This window comes from Caretta caretta, chromosome 11 (assembly GCF_965140235.1).
Source record: "Caretta caretta isolate rCarCar2 chromosome 11, rCarCar1.hap1, whole genome shotgun sequence".
NCBI lineage: Eukaryota > Metazoa > Chordata > Testudines > Cheloniidae > Caretta > Caretta caretta.
The window spans coordinates 27,910,566-27,936,596 of record NC_134216.1 but is presented as its reverse complement, the minus strand read 5'-3'; the positions used below and the strand labels follow the sequence as shown (position 1 = coordinate 27,936,596).

General features: G+C 38.8%; 1 protein-coding gene across 5 annotated transcripts in view; it reads right to left on the bottom strand.

The window, feature by feature from the left end:
• Positions 1–3,795: 3,795 nt before the first annotated feature.
• RIF1 (replication timing regulatory factor 1) overlaps positions 3,796–26,031 on the bottom strand; it is a 58,191-nt gene continuing 35,955 nt past the window's right edge. For 4 of the 5 annotated variants that reach the window (XM_048869318.2, XM_048869321.2, XM_048869323.2 and 1 more), the window contains 15 exons: positions 25,399–25,663; positions 24,377–24,419; positions 23,797–23,999; positions 23,145–23,244; positions 22,607–22,738; positions 17,013–17,158; positions 16,207–16,296; positions 16,062–16,116; positions 10,577–13,441; positions 8,572–8,721; positions 8,160–8,237; positions 7,950–8,065; positions 6,691–6,844; positions 5,500–5,608; positions 3,796–5,028 (listed from right to left, as the gene is read on the bottom strand). In XM_048869318.2, the coding sequence (XP_048725275.2) occupies positions 4,808–5,028; positions 5,500–5,608; positions 6,691–6,844; positions 7,950–8,065; positions 8,160–8,237; positions 8,572–8,721; positions 10,577–13,441; positions 16,062–16,116; positions 16,207–16,296; positions 17,013–17,158; positions 22,607–22,738; positions 23,145–23,244; positions 23,797–23,999; positions 24,377–24,419; positions 25,399–25,663 (4,727 nt within the window). In that variant the 3' untranslated portion in view covers positions 3,796–4,807. The remainder of the gene's footprint in view (positions 5,029–5,499; positions 5,609–6,690; positions 6,845–7,949; positions 8,066–8,159; positions 8,238–8,571; positions 8,722–10,576; positions 13,442–16,061; positions 16,117–16,206; positions 16,297–17,012; positions 17,159–22,606; positions 22,739–23,144; positions 23,245–23,796; positions 24,000–24,376; positions 24,420–25,398; positions 25,664–26,031) is intronic. The other variant, XM_048869319.2, reaches the window with a different exon arrangement.

The window sequence follows — 26,031 nt, the reverse complement described above, 5'->3', positions numbered from 1 at the left end:
GTTTGGGTCTGCCTGCAGCAGAGGACCTGGTGAGATAGCCTGCTTCTTTGGGAGCTGTAGTGGGGGTCCCAAGTTCAGCTCTACTAGGTCCAAAACCAGGATCTCCTCGACCTGTGCGGGATTACCAATATTACTGTCAGGTGTTATTTTATTTTCTGGACCACCTTCCCCAATAACGGGGAGGGTGGAAATGCATACAGGGGGTCCTGCAGCCATCTGTGCGATAAGGCATCTATCTGAATGCATCTGTGGTTAAGTACTTTGGTCTCTTCGCATTTATGTGGTTTGCAAATAGGTCAGTTGAGGGCAGGCCAAACTCCTCGACAATTTACTTGGCAACTTCCTGATTCAAGCACAACTTAGAGCTGTTCACCTTGCGCCTGCTAAGCCAGTCTGCCTTCTGGTTCAGGTTTTCCTTTACGTGAACTGCCCTGAGGGACAGAAAAGAATGCTCCACCCACTGCATGATTTCCATTGCTTTGCAATATAGTGCTGGGCTTCTTGTTCTCTCCTCGTTCACATACGCAACCATGGTCCTGTTGTCTGATCAGGATGTGGTTCCCTTCTAGGCTGGACTGGAACCTTCATAGTCCTAGCTTGACCACGCTACAAGGTTTATGCTGTGAGTCCTTTCCTCCATGTTCCAGATGCCTTGAGCTGTTTGAAACCCCAAGTGTGCTCCCCAGTGTCTCCGGCTAATGTCAGTTGTGAGGATCAAGGGATGTGGAAGGCACATGGATTCACCCTTGCAGACAATTGCCCTGGGGTGACCATCATTTTAAGGAGTTAACCTGCACTGGAACTCTCACTGGACCTTTCATGCATTCCAGGAAGTGGTCTCATACCTTTAAGATGAAGCCTGGAAGGTCCCTGATGTGTGACTGCACCCATGGAGTGATTTCTATGCTTGATACAAGAAGGCCTAGCAGCTGAAGCCTCAGCACAAGTGTCTTGCAGTTCCAAAACAATGTGATGTCTTGAATCTTCTGGAACCTCTCTAGAGATGGATTTGTCCTTGCTATCGAGGTGTCTGTGGGTACTCTGATGTGAGTTAGTTGGGTGGATGGAAGCAAGGAGCTTTTCTCTATACTGATGATTAAGCCACGGGCCTGAAGGAGATTCAATGTCTAGAACATAGTTGTGTGTGCCAGTAATGGCAGTGGAGCTCATTAAGATGTCGTCCAGGAAGTGGTACAGATGGTTTCCCTGTGACCTGAATCTGATTTCCACCATCATCTTTGTAAAGACCTAAGGAGAGCCAATCGCAAGCTGAATGGGAGCATCTGATATTGGTAACGCTTCCAGCCACAGCCAAAACCATAGGATCCTGCAGTGTGATTGGGAGATTCACGGACGTCAAAAAATCACCCTGGGACAGGGATGACACTGTAGAAATTGGGATTTCGTCCAGGACTTTGTTTCCTTCATCCACTTGTTAAGCCACCAGAAATCTAGAATGGCTTGGAATCCTCTTGTACACTTCTGAATGAAGAAAATAGATGAAAGATTCTCAGAGTTGTACTCCAAATGAATGATCTCACTCCTATATCCAAGAGGTGAGAAATCTCATTCTGTATTAAAGCACATTTTATGGGGTTGTTCAAGGCGGGGAACTGGATGAAAAATGACAGAATGGAGTCTAACTTGATGGAGGATCCCTAGCTCATTATCTCCCTGACCCACTGGTCTGTGGACCAGAGCCGCTAACTTCTGTTTTTGCTAGTAGGTGCTTTTGAAGAGGGGTGTGTGTTGGGGGGGCACTCTGCCAGTTTTAGGGGGAGGCTAATGTCAGCATATTTATACATGTTTTTCATATTCTAGTTATTGAAGGTGTCTATCACTGGTATCTTTACTATTTTAATAATGATTCAATTGTTATGAACTATGTAATTACATCATCATGAATTACAGTATATTAAAATTATTGCAATCACAAGCTGTCTTCAGTAATATCCCAGTTTAAAGACATTATGTCTCTCTGTGGATTTCTGGATGAAACTGTCAGCAATCTTATTTACATCTAGGTTCCCTGGCATTGTTTTGATGCACGTTAAGGACAGTTACATTATTCAGTTGCGTTTGTCCCACTGATGACTGGAGATCATTTTTAAGTCTTCTGAAGCTGGAGAATGAGTTCAGGATGATACAGGCACAGTGAGGAGGATTCTTATGAATGTGCAGTACTCTGGAAACACAGTGCTTCCAGAATACTGAAAATGACTCCAAGATCTCTTTCTTGATGGGTAATAGCTAATTTAGGACCATCATTTTGTATGTATAATTGGGATTATATTTTTTCTTGTGCATTACTTTGCATTTAACATGGAATTTAATCTGGCATTTTGTTGTCAAGTGACTCAGTTTTGCAAATTTCCCTTTGTAACTCTTTGCAGTCTCTTTTGGACTTAACTGAGTAATTATGTAGCATCTGCAAACTTTGCCACCTCACCGTTTACTCCTTTTTGCAGATCATTTATGAATACGTTGATCAGCACTGGTCCCAGACCAGTACAAGCCCCTTGAGGGACACCACTATTTACTTCTCTTCATTCTGAAAATGGACCATTTATTCCTATCCGGTGTTTCCTTTTAACTGGAATGCCTGGGAATGCTTTCAGGATCATCTAAAGATGCTTAATTTAATTTAATGACAAGCCTTTTGTTATCGTAATCACCCTGCTTCTGTTTATAAACAAACTCCCTGCCCCAAGGGCAGAAGCTGGGAGCAGCACAGAACTCATCACATTCCACACTCAAGCTCTGGCTCCTGAGCATCCATTATTTCCCCCCCCCCCGTGGGTGCTTGAGCCCCGGAGCACCCACGGAGTCAATGCCTATGCTGCGGATGAGCAATCCATTCCTCCAGGAAATGGGAAATTCTGCCCCCAAGCTCCAGCTCTGGGCAGAGACTTATGCAGCCTGTCATGAAAAGGCTTTGGGAGCTACAATGTTCCCTTGGGGATTTCCTCCCAAGTCACAGTTCCACAGCTTCCCTCTGGAGAACCTGCTGGTATTCTTGCAAGAATGAAGGCTGAAAGGAACACATTTGTCTGAAGACTGGTCTGTACTCTCTCGTAAAGGCATGGTGGGGTGTTGGAAGGGACCGTTTAGATTCTGTGGCACTGTCCGCCACTATCTTGTCTAGCTTTGCTCTGAAATGCAGGGCTCCTGTGAATTTGGCAGAACACGGCGCCCATTTTGAGTGGTTATTCACCTTCCAGGGATGGAGCCATAGGTCACTGAGCTGGAGGCCCTGGATTTGGCTGAGAAACTCATTGCACTCTCTAAGGCCTCAGCAACTAAACTATTACCAGGGAACCTTTCTTTAAAATAGAGCCAAAGTCAGGATGGTCTCTATCCTTTAAGGGCTCTGTGATCTTCCAGCCAGGAGGCCTTAAACATCTTTTTTTGAGAGTAGCCTCCATTTTTCTATTTGTGAAGAGCCAGCAGAGAGGCACTACAGCTGAGGCTCTGAGGGGTTCCGACACCTGGATAAAAAAAACTGGCCCAGGTAGAGAAGGGGCTGTGAGGGAGATCAATGCTCACCACTACCCCAAAGTTTGACAAAAAAGTCCCTTAGGCAGATGCAAAGGCAGGAGCTGTGAAAATCACCATCAAAATAAGCACTATTAAGAAAAAGTTGAGTAGACCCTTCAGACAGCGTTTGCCAGGAGAGTTCTGACCACTGCCTGAGACATATCTTCAGACAAGTTTCACGTGCACCATACTTCTTGTTCAGCATACACTAAAAAAAGCAATAAGAATTTCTATTTGCAAGTAAGACTGCATTAACCGTTAGAGAACTATTCATTGTTTTATTTGTACATACAGAAGTCCTAAAAACAGCTGCAGGATTCACATTACATGACTGTCCATTCTGGAATCTACAGTACATTATATACAAATTATATTTCCAAAGTAAAACCGAAGAACTCTCACTGAACAAGGTCTTTGAGAAGCAGCAGTGCATTCCATGCAATCAAAATTCAAAATCATAAATTATAACCAACATCTGCAACCATAAGTCTATACATAATATACAAAATTGTGCATGTCAAATCTACTTCTGTGTAAGATTCTTCCAGTGGGACATAACACTGCTGCACATAACATTGTACGGGCACATGAAAGGAGCCTGAAGTTCTGCAGCAAACCCTTATGACCTCATAAGCCAATTCTATTACCAGCTTTACCTTTTGAGGTCTATAAAAATGCATGCAAAAATAGACTAACTCAGGTGCTTGACAACTGGACCTTACTGAGATGTGAAAGATACTACTGTAAGGAATTAGTCAAGCATAGCACATCTCAATATGAAATAGGGTCTAAACCAGACGGAATTCTTCTCAAAATATCAGCAATTTAAAAGATCACAGGAGCATTCAGTAAAATTGAGCAACACTTTCTGGTTTCAATTAATTAGAGTTCTGAGATATATAACCTTTTACATTTAATAAGGCTTCACAGGAATAAAAACACTTTACATGTGAAAAATATTTAAGATATTATTTAGGTTTCACAGTCTTTGCTATTGCATATCTTAACAAGTTTACTTTTAAGTTACTTGAAAGACTATGCACAGCTATAAAACAAATACTTTTAACATGGAAATGATCCCACAAATTAAAAAAAATTAAGCAGTACACCATGATACACTGTCTCCCTCTGTGTTAAAAAGTTTGCCATTGCATGAATGTTCAGTTTTTTATGGAATACTTCATATTATCAGTCAAATATAAAAAACTTGTTTTCAAAAACTGCTGTATATCAAAACTTCCTGTTTGAAAAGTGTTTCAAGTACAAATGACTAAACAGAGCTTTCATTGGGTGGTGACTTCCAACGGGACTGCAAATTTTTCATAATACAGTTTGTCATGCTACCAAGTTTCTCTTGCATTTCAAAAAGTTGGCTCCCCGAATAACTGTGGAGATCTTCAGAGGTTAGCTGAGCAGCAAGTGCACTGACCTGGCTCAAGAGATCTGTTGTGGGCTGTCTATCTGTGCTCAAAGCAACTTGTTCACTCAAATCTAAAAAAAGAAACAAAAGTGATTGACATACACTATTGTAAATGTATCTTACTTTTAATCTGAGTTAAATTTATTGGTATGGAAGTGTTATGAGTTTCTGCTATGAAAAAAATGTGTTTAAGTTGTCTATATCACATTTCTGGCACCAATATAATTCAGCTGTTGAATCTGTAAAGTTTAAAAATATTCGACTTTGATATGAATTCGTTAGCATGTTTCTTATAAAAGTCTTCTATTTGTGTTCTAACTAGTATCAATGACGTAGCAAAATACTGATAAAGGTGATCTCCTCCCAAAACCAGCGCAATTCAGTTACACAGCAGTTTTAAGAAGCTACCATCACACAAAGGTATTAATCGGTCACACTACTCATACTAAGAAAGCAACAAGTTACGCTTATGTTATGACAAGGACAGGAGAGCAAGTGACAAAACCCAAATCTGAAGTCAAACAAGATAATGCAATGTTTACCAGTTGCAAGTCTTTCTTCATCTGTGGAAAAATGTTTCTCATCTATGACATTTTCTGCCTTCTCTCTGTCTTCAAGGACTGCAATTTCATCAAATCCACGAGCCTTCATCTACAGATTTAATTAGGAAAAAGATCAGAAAGGAAAGAAGAGTTTTCCCTAAAAGGAAGCAGCCTGAAATCACATGGTGGAAAGCACTTATCATAAAATTTGAAAAACTGTGATTTTAATTTCACAATTTTTAAACACAACTGTTGTTTAACCACATCACCGTGGTCATTACCTTGGTAAAAAACATGACCTGTGATATTGGCAGTATGCAAACTCTATACCAGTGTTTCCCAAACTTTTTTGGCCACGGAACACTTTTTAGCCTATTACGGAACACTTATAATATTATTTTGTAGTTGTTTGGTTTTCAAATACAAAATTGCGTTATTTATTGTCAAATATATTTTATTTTATAAAACAAAGCAAAAATAGAACTTTAAAATAACTTGAACTAACAATTTCTAACTGGAAAGTGCGTATAAAGTAGTACAAAAATGAAGTGCAAGAGTCAAAATTAAATTCTAGATTCTTTCACGGAACACCTATTCACATCATGCGGAACACCAGTGTTCCGCGGAACACAGTTTGGGAAACGCTGCTCTGTACTAAACTGTAAGTTGGTTTCCACCACACTTGAATATTGCTTTGATAGACAAATGTTAAAATTGTATTTTAAGTCAGTATTAAAGTATGTATAAGATGGGAAACTCCCATATTATTGGCATCACAAGTTACTTTTTTAATCCATCTAGTCACTGACAACACTGTGCTCAGAAACTAGTTGTGTTTCAAATTTTAAGACACCTCATTTTATCGACATTCAGAAATTTCTCACCATGTGAACTTTCAGGCTTCTTGGCAAAGCAAAAAATTATAATTTTCTCATAATGAAATATTACCACCACCAAACAGAAAAAAGACTGAGAGGCAAGGATTGACAACTGTAGACTAGCTACGCTGTTGCACTGTTACTCAGCTTGAAAATTTAAAATTAAGTTTCATGTTGGCTTTAATATTGTATTTTAGCCTTTTTTCAGTAAAAGTTTTATATTTTTTTAAATGTAGATCTCCTGTGAAGATAGTTAGCAATGCAGGACTTTATGATACTGTCTATTTCATTATGGTACTTAAAACAGCTTTACCTGTTGCTCATGATATCCTCTAAGAGCCTTTTTAACATTGGAAACTTTAGGAGAACGGATAGGAAGAGTTTTGATTTCAACTGCTGTCAGAGTACTCAGGTCACCCACTGTCTTAATATTCTTTGCTCGAATGAGCTGCCCCAAACCTCTTGCCCTGAGGAAAAAAAGGATTCTGGATATTTATTCCTACTAAGACATGAAAAGCTGTTGGTAGGATCATGTTTCCTTCAGAGGCTGAGAAGAGGAGGAAGAGAGGCGAGAAATTTGCTGGAATGTATAGCTTTGTATTCATATTAAAGAAGGAGAAAAAAGTCAAAGCAGATGACATCTTTCTGCAGAAAATAAAAATTTTGTTCTCCACAGTTTATTGAATTATCCATAAAATGAATGGCTTTTAAATTTAATTAAGTAACACGAATGGGAAAAAAGGAGTACTTCAAAAACAGGTCATTCTGAACAGGTCCTGTGGTAACTCCAGAAAACTTGTCTTTTGGTATATGTTTTCAGATTCAAAACACACAAAAAACCAAGCTAGTTGAGCCTAGTAACATTGGAAACACTCATCCAAGTTTTCGTAAATCTGAAATAATGCTTTTTCATCTCTTGAAATGCTCATTGCACAAAGCAGCATTTGACAATTTTTAATAAAATATGCAGACAGGTCTGGTGGGCATTATCAAACATTAATATTAGCTCTGTTGAAAGAGCTGACACATTCAGAATATGAATATATATAATAAATATATATAGCAAAAGCTAAAAGAAAGGTCACAAATACTGCAGAATCATAAGCTTTGTAATAAAATCTTGTTTAACAGATTGTGGAACACGTTCATGTTCTAGAACACTAAAAATATATGAAACAAACATGATATAGGTAGGCTAGGAAAAAAAAACAAGTTCATGCATCTTCCACATCTGAGTACAGACAGATAATGCAGTGGTAAAAACGCTAGCAGCTGAACCACAATAGTGCCCTCATTGCTGCTTTTACAGCTGGGGTTACCCCTGTGCATTCCTGAAAGAATTTGCCATGGCCTTTTTGTATTCTTAGGACAAGAACAGAAGAGTTCAGCATTTCTGCTAGATGCTAAAAGGAGAGTAAGTCTGACAGTAAAACTTCCTTTTACTTTTTTTTTTTGCAGGAAGTGCCTCCAATGAATGCTAGAATTAGAGACCGATACATCTTAACAGAAAGGTTTATAAAATTCATGGAGGTGTATTAAGAGTTTTTAGTCTTGAAAGGAATAACCACTTACCAAATGTTTGATGTAATCTGAGGTAAAATTATGTCAACTGGAGCTTTACAGCCTACCAATGCAGGGTACACACTCTCTGTAGGACAAGGCAGCGACTCCTTGGCCATTTCAGTAATCTTGAATAGTATAGAAAAAATTATTAATTAAGTATCACACAACTAAATACAGGAGAAAATAGAGAAGAGATACATGAACTGAAGCACTTCTTACTAAACACTTCTTTGAGCTCTTAAATTTAGCGTTACGAGATCCTGGGGACAGAAGTCCTTTGGTTGGAGTGGTAATATGCTGGATAGAAAAGAGGAAAAAATCTCTCAGGATCGTAGATATTTAAAAATAGTCATAGGATTTTAGTTCTCAACATAAAGCTCTTCATTTCACAGAAGGTGAAATTAGAATCAACCAGACTACAAAAGTATTTCTTTCATTTACGAATTCTAAAGCCTGTTCTATATATTGGCCATTCTTGGAACTGTTTACCCTTATATTTAAGTTTACACTTGAATAAGACTAGCTCTGATAAGAAAGGCATACAGTTATGGTATAAAGGTTATGCTATACAGATTGTACTAATACCTAGAAAGAACTATTCTGAAGAAAACTTAAAACAAACACAGTTTACCTTGGCTTGGGTATTAGATGAAATTTTAAAACTTCGCAAAGATGGTGAACTATTTGAAGAAGAATGACACCTAACAACGGGACTTCTCCTATCGATGTCATCTGCCAATCCTTCTTGGTAAATTGGATTTGCAAAAGAGACTCGACGAATCTGTTTTTAGAGATTAAGTGATTTTCATAACTAAACTAACAGAATTTGTATTGTTACAACTATATTGTCAAATTAATTTCATACTAGATAGATCTAAAGTCTGAGATTTCAAACAGTTGCATTCATCAGATCTCCTGATTCATACAGCTGTGTTTCACTAAAGAATATTTGAGACCATAATAGGTTGTGGGTTTGTTTGTTTGTTTGTTTTTTTTGGGGGGGGGGTGTTACTCCTACAGGAAAGGTTACAAACTTTATAAAAAATTGCCCAAGGAATACAATAGTGAGGTGTTGACTGCACAGTGATTTTGCACTAACACTTATTTTCTTTAATAGTGCCAAAGCCTTGCTGCATTACAACTTGGGTGTTGCTACTATGCAAAGACTAATTAGGAGAGTGGCATAAAAAAGTGCAAACAAGAGAACCAAAAAATAAAGGGAAACATTCATAACGTGTGGCTGAAAGGACAGAGTGGGAGTGAAAGAGTAGCAGTAAGACAACAAGAAAGGGAAGATGCAGGGTTGAACCAATGGGACAATAAAGTGTGTATTTTATTTGGTAATCCACATTTTCATTATCTAGTGTTACTGACCTTACTGGTTAGTTTAGACAGATTCTTGATATGGGAGATTGGGGGGGGGGGGGGGAGACAAACAATATAAATATACACTACGTATTTCCTTGGATCTTTGGTAAATAGACATTTACCCTAATCCTTTCCAATACCCTGGAAGAAACACTGAACGAGAACATACTGGATCACTGAATTTCATATTCATATGCTGGGTATAGGAGTCATACCATTAGAATTATTCTGAAACACTGAAATAGCTGATTATTTGTGGGGAAATATGAAAGTTATTTAAATCCTGGACATGCAACACTAAATAGAAACTTCAACTCATGTCCAATTTACCTCATGTTCCAAAAAATTCCACCCTAGAATTGGCTCATAAGGGGCATGTTACCAGGTGTTAAAAATTGAACTTATAACACAAAGGAAGTATCAGCTGTAACCACCGTAGACACTATCTTTCCAGTAAAAAGGAGAGCATTCAACAGTTTTTAAGAAATTAAACATCTATATTGCATGTAGCAGATAACTGCCAACCTGGTCAGGGCCCCATTGTCTGAGTTCTGTACAAACAGAGAAAATTAGAGTCTCTTGGCCCAGAGCACTTATATTTCACAGCAAGTCACATAACCAGTGTTAAAGGTAACCTGCAAAGGGAAAAAAAGCTGGGCTAGTCTCCCGCTTTCCATTCTGCTTGTTTATGATTTCATAAGGCCTGAAATTATTGCTTATTTTTTACTGGAAATTTAGGTCCTGTCTAGTTCAGAAGACTATGATGACATGAAGAGGAGGACATGATATCACAAGAGCCAAGAGTGAACGTTGAACAATTGACAAGGGAAGAGATTTTTAGTCAGAAAATAAAACAACAGTTTTATTTAACATCTATTTAACATCACTGACCACGAATTTGGAGAACAGAAGGTTTTATTAAAAATTCAATGCCCCCACCTTCAATTAAGGATGAAGTTAAGTGTGTATCCTGATCATCCTGCCCCTCCAAACAAATCCTCCAGCAAAACCAAAGAAGGTAAGGAGTGGACAATTGATATTTCCAAGGTAAAAACATGCAGAAAAATAATTTTTAAGATAAAACCTGTCAGCACTTACACATGAGAAAAAGGGGCACAGCCTAAAAAAATAATAAAATCTTTGCAGGTCATCATTAGCACTTCTACAAGATCATGTGGTAATGGCATATATGATAACCAGGATACTCAGTACACTATGTATACTTACAAGTGCTCAGTAGTACTGAAGACTGAATTACATCACAATACCTTGTTAGCAGGTGATGGGGAATCATCCTCTTGATGTCTTTTTACTCCCCTCTTTAAAATACTGGTGGATGGAGAAGCAGAAGGAGACCAAATGCAGCGTGTCTGCACTTCATTGGGGCTTTCATTAACCTTAACCAAAGCTACAGAATCAAGCTCCTTCAGTTTCTGAGGAGAATCCACATTGTCACTTTCTTCTGCACCCTCCTGGTCTGAGGCTACATTTTCAGGCACTGTAGCTGCCACTGCAGTTTCAGTGAATATTAAACCTTCCTCCTTTATCTCACTATCTTGAGGGACGTATGCTTTTATAGGAGTGTTCTCAGTCTTTTCTGCTTCATTCTGATCATGTTTTGGCTCATTTATCTTTGTTTGGTCAGGTTTGTTAACAGTTTCTGCGTCAGATATCTCCTCCATTTGCTCATTTTGACTCATTTCCTCCTTTTCTGTAGCTTCTGGCTCTGTGCCATTCTCCAAAGGAAGACAACTTTCTATGGACTCTTTCGAAACACAGTCAGTCAAACACTGTTCAATACTGTCAACTAGATTGGTGGGCTCTGGCTCTTGCTCCTCAATGACAGGGTCACAAGTTTTACTTTTGATATATGATGGTTTCTCTAGATCTTCCTCCACTGGAATAGCATTTTCTTCCAAATCATTCTCAGATTTTATTCCTCTTTCTGAATCCTTAGCGAAACTAGATTTCTTAATGGGAAGCAATGGTGTACTCATTGCACAAGGTTCCACAGACAGCCTTTCTTCAAAATGAGAATCATTAGAAGAAGTTTCTAATGCAGTCATAGTTATCTGAATACATGTGTTTTTATGCTCACTTTGTGCATGGTTATCTACATTTTTTAATTCAGTGAATGACTTTTCTTGCTGTTGAGAGTTTTCACCACAGCAATTGTAGCTCTTTGATCTTCTCATCCTCTTGCTTCTTTTGTGCTGGCACTCAAGTATCTGCAGAGGTTTTTCAGAGGAAAGAACAGAGTCTGAAGTAGTAGCTACTGCTGCAAATTCAGATAGAATGATTGCACTACAGCCTTCTACACTTCTTTGCTTATCAAGTGATTTATTTGCCTGTTTTGTTTTCAAAACTGGTTCAGATATGCATGGGTTCATGAAGGGTTCTCCCAATATGTTGGTTTTATTTTGTTCTACATTTGTGTTCTGCCCACCAACTGAAGTCTTTGCCACTTCTATAATTCCTGTAGATTCGTTAATATCTGTATACATTTTTTTGTTTTTCACATCACATGCCTGAGATATCAATACAGTATCTTTGTCGACTTCAGAACTTGTTTCACCTTTATTTTTTACTTCAGACAGATTCTTAATTTCAGTTACTATTTCTTGTGAAGACAGCTCCTGATTTTGGCTCTCTTTTTCTTCTTTCACTTTGCTTTGAAGAGGATCGCTTTTATTTTTCCATTTTCCAGATCTTTTCCTTTTGGTACTTTCTTCTCTTGTCTCAGAGCTATCAGACTCAGAATTTTCTATACTAGAAAGCAATCCTTGTGAAGCTCTTCTTGTTTGATACCGGGTGCGCCCCCTTGTCTTTTTCTGGCTTGTTATATCCGAACTAGAATCTTGAACATCATCTATTCCAGATTTCAAGTTATCACTTTCAGATTTCTTGGCATTTTTGTTCATTTCCTCTTGAAGACTCCTTGAAGTGTGTGACTCCTTTGGGCCAATGTCTTCTGCAGCAGTCTTCTCATGAAAGTTGCACTCTTTTTTATTTGCATTTTCTTTTGCATCTACAGCTTTTTCAGAAACAGATTTCTTGGATGCATCCTCTTTAATTTGTGGCACCCTCTTCTGGAAAGACTTTTCATCATCTTTACGTTTGTCCTTTTTTTGGTGACTGTTTTCTTTATCTTGACTGTCTGTTGTATTTTCTGCAATTTCTGACCGTCGTCTTGAAGAACGTCTTAGTGTTTTCTGATTAGGAGACATCTGTGGAACTTGATTGTCATCATTAGATATCTGATCAATAGATATAGCAACCACTGGAGGTGTATTTTCTTTGGAATCCAAATTGGATCCTTTACATTTTTCTTCCTCTTCTACACCATCCACAATTTGTTTATGCTCTATTGTTGTACTCTCTATCACTGTAGAATTGGGAGCCTGTGTTTGAGTATCTAGAATGCATTTTGTCTCTTCCGTTTGACTAGGTGTGCCAGATTTATTTTCCAAGTGGGTGGCAACAACAGACTCCTGTATACTTTTCTCCAGTTCTAAATCTGTTAACAACTCGGATTGCCTAATTTCTCCATGCTGTGTTTTAATTTGCCTGCGACTCAACCTTTTTAACCCAGTAACTGTTCCTTCAAATTCAGATTTTGAAGAACTTTTATTCTCCTCTTTAGGTTTTTCTATTTTGGAGGGAGTCTTTGGTGCATCTATGCTTTCCTGTTTATCTAGAACAGCAACAGTCCCAGATGCTCCTGATAGTCTATTCAATGCAGAAGGGCTAAAGGGTCTGTTCTCTGAACTATCAAACTTTTCCAAAGTAATAAAGGACTGTCTTCGGCTGGCAGGTTGCGGTGTTCCAGAAATAACATCACTAGAAGATGAACTGCTGCTGACATTTGAAGTGTTTTCAGTTCCAACTGAAGGCTCCTTTGCAACTGTTTCAGTTGCATGTTTTTTTGAATCCTCTCCTACTAAAGACTCCTTTGCAACCATTTCTGTTATACTTTTTTTTAAATCCTCCTCACAATTTAAATCTGAACTTTCTGGAACATGAGTGATGGATTTGTCTTCAATATTCACAGAATTCTCAAGAGGTTCACTTGATCTGCAGTTCCCAGTGATTTCATGTGTACTATTGTGCACATTGCTTTTTGTCCTCTCATCCTGCAAGGACAAATTAAGTGACATTGTAATTTTGCTACTTTCACCATAAACCTACAAAAAAATGCAATCCCATTTGGACTTGAAATAAAGTAAAAAAAGACTGCTCTGCCTAAATTATGACAATGATTTTGAAACTATCCACCCACTCAAAACACTATGAATTTTCCTTTGTTAGCCACAGTTCAACTGTGTAACTGTTCCAGTGTAACTGACATGCTTTATGGCAATATTTATTTTATTTGTTTAGTCCAAAGAAAGGGGAGCGGTAGAAAGACCTTGTGAAAGTCTGTAGACAAAGAACAGCAGTAAACTTACTATCTACTGGGTTTTATTTCAAAGTTATTAACTAGTACTTCATATATTGTTTTTCTTTACAGTATGATTAGAAAATATTTATATTAATGTACAGTACTTTCTGAAGGCAATTAGGAGTTGTTACTAACATCTACATTTAGGATTCTGGATACAATACAACTGCCATGGAGTCTGACTAAGTAATGCTTTCAAATGAGTCCTAAAGAGACAGAACACTGGCCTTAAAGAGTTAAGTAAGGAGCAGGAAAAGGAAGTGTAACAGGTGTGCATAATCTGAACACATGCTATATTACATCAATTTTCATGTGTCCTGAATTCTACACCCATTTAAACGTTCAGTGTTAACTGTGTGTCCTGTTCAGCCTGTACAACTCCATCCAGAGTCAAAGTTTATACGGCTAAAAAAGCCTAAGAGAGGATCTTTCTTGGGGATTACATAATTTATTATAAAAACTACTGTCATAAGTGAAAAAGTCAGCTTCAAGAATTACCTTACTACCTAAAAAGTACTTTGAAAAACTATGCAGACTAAATGATGTCTAAAAGGCTAGATAGTTTCCAAGATTTTTTGTATCCTAATGAAGTTTCAGGTCCAAACTCACAAGCAGATGACAAAAAACTTACATTTTAAAATAACCAGTGAAGGACAGTGTGATATGGAAGTCATTGAAAATAAATTCTTGGAAAAAATAAAATGGGCATGTGAAAGAAGTTCATAGATTAATAGATACTAAGGTCAGAAGGGACCATTATGATCATCTAGTCCGACCCCCTCCACAAAGCAGGCCATAGAATCTCACCCACCCACTCCTGTGGAAAAACCTCTCACCTATGTCTGAGCTACTGAAGTCCTCAAATCGTGGTTTAAAGACTTCAAGGAGCAGAGAATCCTCCAGCAAGTGACCCATGCCCCATGCTACAGAGGAAGGCAAAAAACCTCCAGGAAGGCAATCTGCCCTGGAGGAAAATTCCTTCCTGACCCCAAATATGGCGATCAGTTTCAACTGTGGGACTAATTGAAATTCAAGCACTGAAGAATTTCTCAGAACAATTCTATAATATTTTTAGTAAGTTACTGAAAGCGTCTTGTATCAATTTTCTGATTTGTCTATTAGTGTATACAGGTGATAGTTTGAGAGACTCTTCTTGCTGTATCTGGTAGTTACAGGGATAACACTACTTATAGGTTTCAGAGTAACAGCCGTGTTAGTCTGTATTCGCAAAAAGAAAAGGAGTACTTATAGTTACCTGAATACCTAACTGCTGAATCATGTAATTATATGACTGAGTTTAGTTAATCAGGCAGAGACTCACAAGTTTAGTATGATTATGTTCAAATAATCAACAGTGTATACATTCTTGCATATGTTCTTTTCCTATCATGCCAAACCTGAGGACTTTCTACTGTAAGTCACAAGCAAACATGTTATGGTTCTCTGTTGTATTTGGAATTCATCTCAAATGAGGTAATTTGAATCAATAAAGGCAATTTAAAAAAAAAAACACTAGGCATAAGACTATCAGTATGCTTTACACAATCATATGATTTCTTTGGCTGAAATTAATCTAAGACATTGAGGAAACTGAATAAAAAAGAAAATCTAAATTAAATTACATTGCAAGAACAAACAAGATTAGCAAATGTTCTCAAAACTCTGAACTTACTAGCACGTCTTTCTCCTTTAGTTTTTATTTGGACCCACATAAGACAGCCTTACCAGATATTCTATAAAATGGAAACTCTAGTCCTGTAATATAAGAAATTTAGAGGTGCTCTTTGTTTTTGACGTATCAAGCTTACCCTCTCCACCACATATCAATTTTGGTCTGTGATCAGAGAAGTTCACTCCATAGTAGAATTATTCCTCAAACAGATTATAAATAAGCGTGACAGAATTTATTTTTTTAAAGATAATTTCAATGCCTATCTATGTTTATTCTTAACTTTTTACAGTTGGGAAAAATTATGGGGGGAGATCAGACAACTATTTAATGAAATTAGACACATTCAAAAAATTAGAGTTTTATAACTGTTAAAATGCAAACTGTCATAATCACATGCCAAAATATACGAAGTAAATATCCTTAAATTCTAATAAGTTCTCAAGCAGCATCTTTCTACCTTGTCTATTTATAAATGTTGATTATCAATGGAAATATTTTTGTTGGCTAGTGTGTGTACACTGAAATCAAATACCACCAATAATTACTGATAAAAATCTAATCCTTCCAAGCCTATTATAAAGCATCATTAAGGTAGTTGTAATTCTAGCATCTCCAATACTATGAAACATGGTGAAAATACCTGAGGTTTCTTTTCAAGATCTTCTTTCGGCTCTTCTATTAAAGATGTTTTTAATCTAAAAACAAGATCACCCAAATTAGAGCTGTTGCAACAGAACTTAGAAAATATCTTATCAGCACAAGCCCAGTTGGTATATCATACTTACAAAGAATCTTCCTGGTTCTGAGAATACTGAGAAAATAAGGCAGTGTCTTGGGATGCATCCAGATTATTGTACATAGCAGGAATATCAATTCTGGAACCAAAAATATCATTTCAGTTAGGTGTAGCTTTCTCTTAGAACTTCTAGTGAGAAACAACATGTAATTTTAACAACACACAGTTCCAACGCTGAAAATGCTCATCAAGGAAACCCTACAAAGACTGAACTGCCAAGTCCTCACAAGATTATTTACACTTCTAAATCATTCTGTGATGTGGAATGAGAGACCTCTTGCAGTGAAAGTGTGTTTCAGCAATCAGTGCTTGCTATGAAGGAACTGCTGTTTACATATGGGTATAAAGTTTATTTGATCTTTTGATACCTGTCTTCAGATCATACTGCCAGCTAAAGACTTTCCTTATTTCAATTACTGAAAAATGCCATATTACTAGTGTTAGCCTAAAAGCGAACATGAATCATTGGGTGAAGTTCTACAGCATGTGTCATGCAGGTGAAACTAGACAATTATGGTTAGTTCTGGACCTAAAACACTATCAGTGAATGAAGTATAAATCAGAGATTGGTTTTGTCCCTTTAAGATACTGTTTCTCCCAAACAATTCTGATGTCTTTAGCCAAAAGATCTTTTTATGTTAGCTTCAAGCTCTGGAGCTCGTATGTAACAGCACAAGATGCATAATTAATATCCTATTCAAGATTGAGATGGAGTACAGTAAACAAATTAAATTTAAAGTTTGTCCTGATCATTTCATAATACAACCACTCTTGTCAGTGCTACAGATTACAAACCTCTTTGTCCTAAGAACTTCTTTTTGGTGTTCTGTCAATAGTCTTGCTTTTGTTTCCAAAGGAATAACCACAAAATCAACAGATTTCTCCTCTTCCAGAAGTATCTCGCTTGGTTTTGTCTTTGAAGATGAAAATTCTAGTTTCAGCTATGGAAAGGAAAAAATTGGTTTAAAAACAAGATACAGGAAATACTATTAATGATACTTCTGTACCCCACGTACACCATCCCAAAACAGAACAAATACTAACCTATAGTAACTGTGGTTCTTAGAGATGTTGCATTCAGTACTGATCCTTCTGTAGTCACATGTGCACCTCACGCATGAGAGATGAGGGTTTTTTTTGTAAATAGCTGTGTTGGGGACATGTATGTACCCTATGCCTCTTCATGCTACCATGTGAGGGTACAAAAAAATGGAGTGGCCATGACCCTCTTCCAAGTCCCTTACAATTAAAAGCCCATATTAGCTAACTACTCTAAAAGGAAAGGATGGAGACTAGGTCATGGGATCTACATGCATGGCATCCTGAAGCAGCACAGTTACTGTAAAGTAACTCATGGCGATTGGGGGAAGCTCCGGATGACTGGAAAAAGGCTAATGTAGTGCCCATCTTTAAAAAAGGGAAGAAGGAGGATCCTGGGAACTACAGGCCAGTCAGCCTGACCTCAGTCCCTGGAAAAATCATGGAGCAGGTCCTCAAGGAATCAATTCTGAAGCACTTAGAGGAGAGGAAAGTGATCAGGAACAGTCAGCATGGATTCACCAAGGGTAACTCATGCCTGACTAATCTAATTGCCTTCTATGACAAGATAACTGGCTCTGTGGATGAGGGGAAAGCGGTGAATGTGTTGTTCCTTGACTTTAGCAAAGCTTTTGACATGGTCTCCCACAGTATTCTTGCGAGCAAGTTAAAGAAGTATGGGCTGGATGAACGGACTATAAGGTGGACAGAAAGTTGGCTAGATTGTCGGGCTCAACGGGTAGTGATCAATGGCTCCATGTCTAGTTGGCAGCCGGTATCAAGTGGAGTGCCCCAAGGGTCGGTCCTCGGACCAGTTTTGTTCAATATTTTCATAAATGATCTGGAGAATGGTGTAGATTGCACCCTTAGCAAGTTTGCAGATGATACTAAACCGAGAGGAGAAGTAGATACGCTGGAGGGTAGGGATAGGATACAGAAGGCCCTAGACAAATTAGACGATTGGCCCAAAAGAAATCTGATGAGGTTCAACAAGGACAAGTGCAGAGTCCTGCACTTAGGATGGAAGAATCCCATGCACCGCTACAGACTAGGGACCGAATGGCTCGGCAGCAGTTCGGCAGAAAAGGACCTAGGGGTTACAGTGGACGAGAAGCTGGATAGGAGTCAACAGCATGCTCTTGTTTCCAAGAAGGCCAATGGCATTTTGGGATGTATATGTAGGGGCATTGCCAGCGGATCGAGGGACGTGATTGTTCCCCTCTATTCGACACTGGTGAGGACTCATCTGGAGTACTGTGTCCAGTTTTGGGCTCCACACTACAAGAAGGATGTGGAAAAATTGGAAAGAGTCCAGCGGAGGGCAACAAAAATGATTAGGGGACTGGAACACAACTTATGAGGAGAGGCTGAGGGAACTGGGATTGTTTAGTCTGCGGAAGAGAAGAATGAGGGGGGATTTGATAGCTGCTTTCAACTACCTGAAAGGGGGGTTCCAAAGAGGATGGATCTAGACTGTTCTCAGTGGTAGCTGATGACAGAACAAGGAGTAATGGTCTCAAGTTGCAGTGGGGGAGGTTTAGGTTGGATATTAGGAAAAACTTTTTCACTAGGAGGGTGGTGAAACACTGGAATGCGTTACCTAGGGAGGTGGTGGAATCTCCTTCCTTAGATATTTTTAAGGTCAGGCTTGACAAAGCCCTGGCTGGGATGATTTAGTTGGGGACTGGTCCTGCTTTGAGCAGGGGGTTGGACTAGATGACCTCTTGAGGTCCCTTCTAAACCTGATATTCTATGATTCTAAAAGTAACCATTCTTTTTTTTTTTTGGAGCATGTGTCAGTATGGATTATAGTGCAGATGGCCGGCATGCAATATGCCCTCAGAATGGTGGGAATTAGGAGCTCCAGCTGCATCAGTTGAACAGAGATTTTAATATTGTTCTCTCCAACTTTTCATCTGACCTGTCAGCTATGCGCACGGCATAGTGTTTGACAAAGGTCAGTGGGTTACTCCATGTTGCTAATTTACAGATTTAATATTGGCATATTCCTGAAGCAGGAGGAGGATTCAGTTTGTGATGTGGTAGAGTGAGCCTGGATGTTCAGTGGGAGAGGTACATCAACCAGGTAGTAACACAGTGAAATACATTTTATCATCCATTTTGACACTCTCCATGAAGGGATGGCCTGACCTTTAGAACATCTGGTTACAGCTATAAACAGATGGTATTTCAGTATGAATGGTTTGTTCCTTTCCATAAAGCAGAGTCCTGGATATGTCTAGGGTGTGTGGTTTCTTTTCTTTTACATAGAATGAGGTTTTGAGGCTGACTGACCGGTTTAGAAGAAAATCTGAGACCACTTTATGAATTATCTTCAGGTGAAGCCTCAGAACTGTCTCATCCCAATCAAATGTCATGAAGTGGGGTTCAGCCATAAGTGCTTGAAGCTCACTCACTCCTCCTGGTTGAAGTGATAACCACTAAGATTTACTTCAGAATGAGGTGGTGAAGAGAGCATTCTGAGAGACGCTCAAAATAGAGGATCCACGAGCCTCAGGAAGATTATATTGAAGTGCCAGGTTGAAGTAGGTTCTCTGACTAGCAGGTAAGAGTATAAAAGCCTCTTGAGAAACTTTGATACTGTGTGTGTCCACTTGAGTATCATGATCCTTTCCATAATGGGTAAACTGGCTGTCTTATCTGAAAGTATGGGTGAACCAGCTGTTTCTGTTGAGATTGGTATTTGCAGAGTTTCCTGTAGGGGGTTGGTGTACAAATCCTCAGTGACCTCACAGTGGCCCTCGAGTCCTTCAAGGTGTCCTTCATTGTTCTTTTGATGAAGAGCTCTAATCTCTTGAATGGAAGGTGTCTCATGACCCTGAACCTCCCTTAGTATTCTGGATGCTAACTGCCAGGACAGCCACGGCCATGTCGGAGGAGTTCATGACTACCTGCAAGGCTGCTCTGGCAGCTGTTCAGTCTTCCCGTATAATCTCCTCTAATTCCTCCTTAGTTCCCTGTGGCATTTTTGCCAGGAAGGGAGTCACACTCTCCCATATCAGGAAATTACATCTGATGAACCATGCCTGGTAGCTTACCACACAGAACTGCAGTGAGGCGATGAGTAGGCTTTGAGCCCAAACAGAGCTATTTTTTTGTGAGTTATCCTCGGGCATGCCTTTGTCAATTTCAACTCGTCCTCCACTTCAACTACCAACAGTGGCCCTGGACCTGCTGGGATTAAAAGGCTTCTAAGTTTTCTGGCGGCACCTGAAAGAGCTTCTCCACCTCTTTAGACACAGGTTGGATGGTAGCCAGAGTGTGTCAGAGCACTTTGCTAGCTCCCATGTGCCCTCCTTTATGGGAATAGCAATTTTTCCCAGGGCTGATGGGGTTAAGATGTCTAAGTTTGTGTTACTTCTCTTGTATGGCCATTGTTTTGATATCCAGGTCTGTGATATGAGCATCATGAAATGCTTTAAAGCTGACCACTGGGGTAAGGGCTAGTGTGACCACTTCATCAGGTGACTATAACTCCTTCGGTGAAGACTGGGGATGCTGCTGTTTCTCCATTGCTCCCAATTCTTGGGCGCTGACAACTGGCTCCAGTGTTGGTGGCCAAGGTAATGATGCTGCCAAAGAGCCTGATCTCCTCTTCCCGGACCTGTGGCAGGACACCTGAAATGATGATCCTCAGTACGGATAGGATGGGTACTGACCCGGTTGCAGCAGGTTGGCCCAGTGCCATTCATGTCTTTTTTGAAGCAGTGCTCAGAGAGAGTACCAGCTCTAGGGTCACTCTCATAAGGTAACAGAGCATCACTGTTTGTTGCTGAGATGAAGAAGTAATCTGGCAATAAAGATGAACTTTGAATTGCAATGCTGTAGTGTAGTGTCATGTCCCCATTCTGGCAATTGCTGCCACACCAGTACCAACAATGTTCCCTGGAGGGAATCTCAACAGCTCTCTAAGATGTACTTTGGTCCTATAATAGGTGCAGCGGTTGGCACATATGCCTTTGTCAGTGCAGATGCTGGCAGTGCCAGCTTACTTAGGGCCACTTCCTTGGAGGAGGACTAGGCCCCTCTTCTTGGAAGTCTGAGGTCTCTTTTCTCTATGGAGAAATGTATGTGTCTGGTCTCCACTCACCCCTCCTTTGGCCTCGCCACTGTATTGTGGTGCTGATGCCAATGATGATGTTGTCAGTACGAGAGAGGCAAGTGCCAAGTCTGCCCGTACTGGTATCAAAGCAGCTGCTGGCACCGGTGTTGGGAGTAGCATCGGCTAATACTGAAGGCTTTGATAAGCACCAATGTAACCAGTTTCTATTTCAAAGAGGTTTTCTTCCCTGCCTTCTTTTGCTGCTGGGTCCTCGGATGGCGTGTCTGCTCAGACGAGCACTGACTGAGGATGACCCGTTAGATTTTTTGGAGATCTCCTCCAGGTCTGAAATAATGTGTATTGAGAGAGCGTGAGCGTGTGTGTGGCCTCAGCCACGCTGCCCTCACCTTGCAAATCATCAATGAGAAGGATTTGCACACTGAATACTTAAGTGGAGGTGCCTCTCCCCCAGACAGAAACGGCATCCGCTCTGTCCGTTAAACAGGAGAGTAAGTCCACTGAAAAATCAGTTAGTGCTTATATCCTCAAGGCTTAGAGTCTGCTCCCGGGGCTTGGCATGAGGCACCCCACCTTCAGCCAGCTGCATGGGGGTATCTTTCTGGGGTAGTTTTTTAGGACTGTCCACATTAAAGTATTAATGAAGATAAGGAGGGCAAAGAAGAATTTCTTCACAAAACTAGTCTAAAAGATGAGCCTGAAGGTCAAAGTAGTGGGCTGGACACTTACCAGGTTCCATCCTGCTTCCCAGGCAGTAAGAGGGAACTGGGGAAGGTCCTGGCTGCGCCACCATTCATAACCTCACAGGAGCACAAGGAGGCACAAGGTACATGCATTACCCTGATGGACAGGGCTAGTCAAAGCAATCCAATCTCAGATGCATGAGGTGCATGTGCACCTACACCAGGATTATACACACACACACACAGAATACTTTACCATGATACACAGCCAAAAAAACTAATCAGATCTTAATGTTCAGCATCCTGCTGGCTGCTCTCCCTATTCCTTACGGAGCCTCTGTTGATTAAACTTTCACTCCTTAAAAACCTACCTTGCCTTAAGTTTCCATAGCAATAACAAAAAAGAAAACTTCAAAAATACTAGAAAATCTGAATAGGGAAAAAGTAACAGCTAACTGCTATTAGGCTGGCTTGCTTCAGACTGGTGGACTTGAGATACAAAACCAGCATACCCAATAGTCTCTTGTGGAAGAAAGTCAGCATAAAGTAATGTTTAATTTTATTACATCCATCTGCATGCATCTTACCTTTGCTGTTGTTACATGAGCAGTGGTAGTCTTGTCTTTCAGACCATTGGCCTGTGCCAGCAAGGAATCCCTTTTTCCATCTGATTTTACTTCTATTCCACTGATCTTTGCATCCCACTGGGAATTTTCTGTCTGTTTAAAGAGAAATAAAAATGGTGTTTAGTGTAAATAGATAAAGTAGATAACTTAATGAAACTTTGCATAAGATTCGATTTCACTCATGACTTCAAAAAATATGTTTATTTACCTTCCCCTGTAGTTTCCTCTAAAACGTAAAGATTTTTGCAAATATGCTGCATAAGAACAGGCCAATAGTTCAGGTAAAAACCAAGTTATTATCTACCAAATGCCATCTCAGCCTAGGCCCTTCAGCCTCTAATTCAGGATATGGTTATTACCTCAAACACTAATCAACCTCAAATCATTAAAGTAAAATCTTGATTACTGTAACTCCATAGGACATTGTTACTATCTCCAGCACAATTCCAGAATTGTAGAGAGTAAACCACTCATAAGTAGTAACATAATAGATACTTACAGCATCAGAAAATGGACCACTGGATTCTTCCACTAACTCAACACTTTCAAAGCCAGGTAGTAAAAGCAGAATTTTCTTTTTGGCTTGGCTTAATATGGATCTGTTTAAGGAAAAAAAATTAAGATTTATGGAAAAAGTGCATAAGATCATTAAGTTCACTACTACTTATAAGCAGCACACATACACTGAAGCAGAATGAAGCTCATGGATTCTGTACATTTACAGATACTTGTTCAAGAAAAAGTATCTTTTAGATCTGAAGCTTTCTACAAGCAAAGAACTCATTTGTGAGGACTTCCAAACTATCCCGATAACTCAGGAATATCTTTTCCTTCCCTTCCAAAATTCCTAAAATAAAACTTCACATTTAAATTCTCATTCCATACAATTTCACTCCTATACTAGGGATACTTTCATGGACTTAAACACAATTAGTGGTTTGATTATTTTTTATCACTATGTACTTGACCAAGGTTAAATCCTGAGTTTAGGAACAGTTTTCCCTACTTAACATCTTATTTATAGGAAGTTATGATTTTTCATGTTTATATCCCATCACAAATTAAAAAAGCTTATGTTATCTTGGCTTGATTTATAAATACTCTGATGATGTAGCAAAATCAAACAACAAATATACAAGAGAGCATCTTACTTTAATTCTTCAGGGTACGTTAACACTGTAGCTTTAGCAAATGTTGCATTCCAGAACTGAGCACTTTGGTTGCGTATTTGTTTACTTTTATGCAGAAAGATTATGCACAGCAATGGAGAGAGCTGCTCTAATAGGTCGCTATCATAAAATCCAGTATAGTGGGATTGTAAACATACAATGATCTCTCCCAAAAGCTTTTCTAACTGGAAAAAAAGAGAAATGTGTAAATAATTTTTGAATCAATTACATATTCTAAAAATTTAAATAGTGAAATAAACAAGATTTATATAGTGGCAGTTTATGTGGATATGACAAGAATATGGCATAAGAATAGGTCTGGACTCAGTTCCACAGAAATACTAAACCTCTACATATGAAGGAGCCCATAATATTTAATTCAACACAGATTTGTATTTTACCCTAGCCAGTTTTCAGTTCAAGTTCGTAGTACACCTTTAAGCGAAATGCTTACTAGCTTGCCTTAATACAAATACAATTTTGTTTTTAGAGCACAAAATTGTCAGGATTTAAATGCCATACAGTATTTGTTCTTTCACAGACTTTTTCTGCTAAAATTTACCTTGTTGCTGAGACTACTGTACACTCTAGATACATCAGCAAGCCTATGAAAGAAAGAACATAGAATGGATGAAGTGTTAATGAAATACTCCTTAATCCTTTCTGTTCTCAGCAAAGATTTCCAATAATGTTGATATATGACGCTAGAAAAGATGCAATAGTCATCTTCAAGGTCTCACACCAACATATGAAGTTGCATATTATTTTAATAGCTCCATTTAATAATTTACAACCCTTCTTGATTCCCCCATAATGGCCATAAACAAAAACTTTTTAAGCTAATGAGCATGACAATTAAAAATTAGTTCTAATAATCCCAACAGAGTAGTTTACAGATACATAACTAATTGTTTTCTAATAGAGTAATTTCTGCTACCTTTCTTCTGCTCCTCTTGGTCTGAGCTACACTGACTCTGCAAGCAAACTTTCTTAACTAACTTCAGAGAGATTTTCAGATTTATCAGAGAGATAGCTATAGCAGCACCCGGAGAGAATTTAATACGGTATCCAATAGGCTTAACTGTAACCACTTTGCATGGTGAAAATTAAACAGATTAATAGTTTTCACCTCCAAAAATAACCATTTTTAAAGTCAAGTCTTTGGAAAATACAATGGAATGCAGAGCATTGCACAAATATTTCAAAACCTTTATATAAAATTTCCCACAACTTAAACGTTCTAGGCTTTTACCTAAGTTCAAAACATATGCAACTATAAACTTGGTTTCCTTATTCTTGTGACAAAACCCTTCCATTTTCTGCCCATCTATGAAAGGACTGTTCCGAGTACATCTTAATAGTTCTTAACCCATGCAACTGTATACTGAATAAATTAAAAGCAAGACATATTTTTGTTTTTCTTTATACGTTCTGCTATACAGTTTTAAAGTGGGTTACTTAAGATATTGTATATTCCTACTGGAATCTGTTTAAGGAAAATGTTTCACCAATATTACCACAGTTTCACCAATATTACAATGTATATTTATCAAGAAGTCATCCCATAATTTCTGAAATACTCACTTTGTTCTTTCATAAAACATTGCAAGTGGTTTTGACAGAGTTGCAAACATACTTCTGATCATCGAAGGCAAAGAAACATGGCTGATGATGTTGTGAAGAATAGCAATAACTGAAGCACCAACCGAGATCAATGTTTCTGACTGGGTATCTTTAGAACTGAGCATATGGAAAGAGTTTATCAACTTCACTAGAAGTTTAAAGAGGGAGGCCAGTTTTCCAAGAGGTTCCTTTTTCCTCTTAGACCAATCCGTAGGTGTCTGTGGGGCTAAGGTAAAAAAATAAATCCGTTAACGACAGTGACCTTAAACTTTCCCTTCTGCTTTATATAAAATTCAAATCAATATTGTCTGAGATACAATATTAGAATGAAACAGTCCAGGGCAATAATAAATAGCATATTTGGACTCCTAAAATAGCTCATCTATATAAATACGCAGTTATTCAAATCCACTAGAATTTTTATTGGTTATAATTTAGTGCAGTCACTGTGGATTTGATTCCAATTTGCCATTCACCCACCCTTATGGCCTGGAACTGATGCAGGAGTTTTGATACTGGTTGAGCCTACATACTCTTAAATTCTATGTGTAAAAAACAGAAGGGCCAGATTCGGATAAATTTAGTCACGTGGAC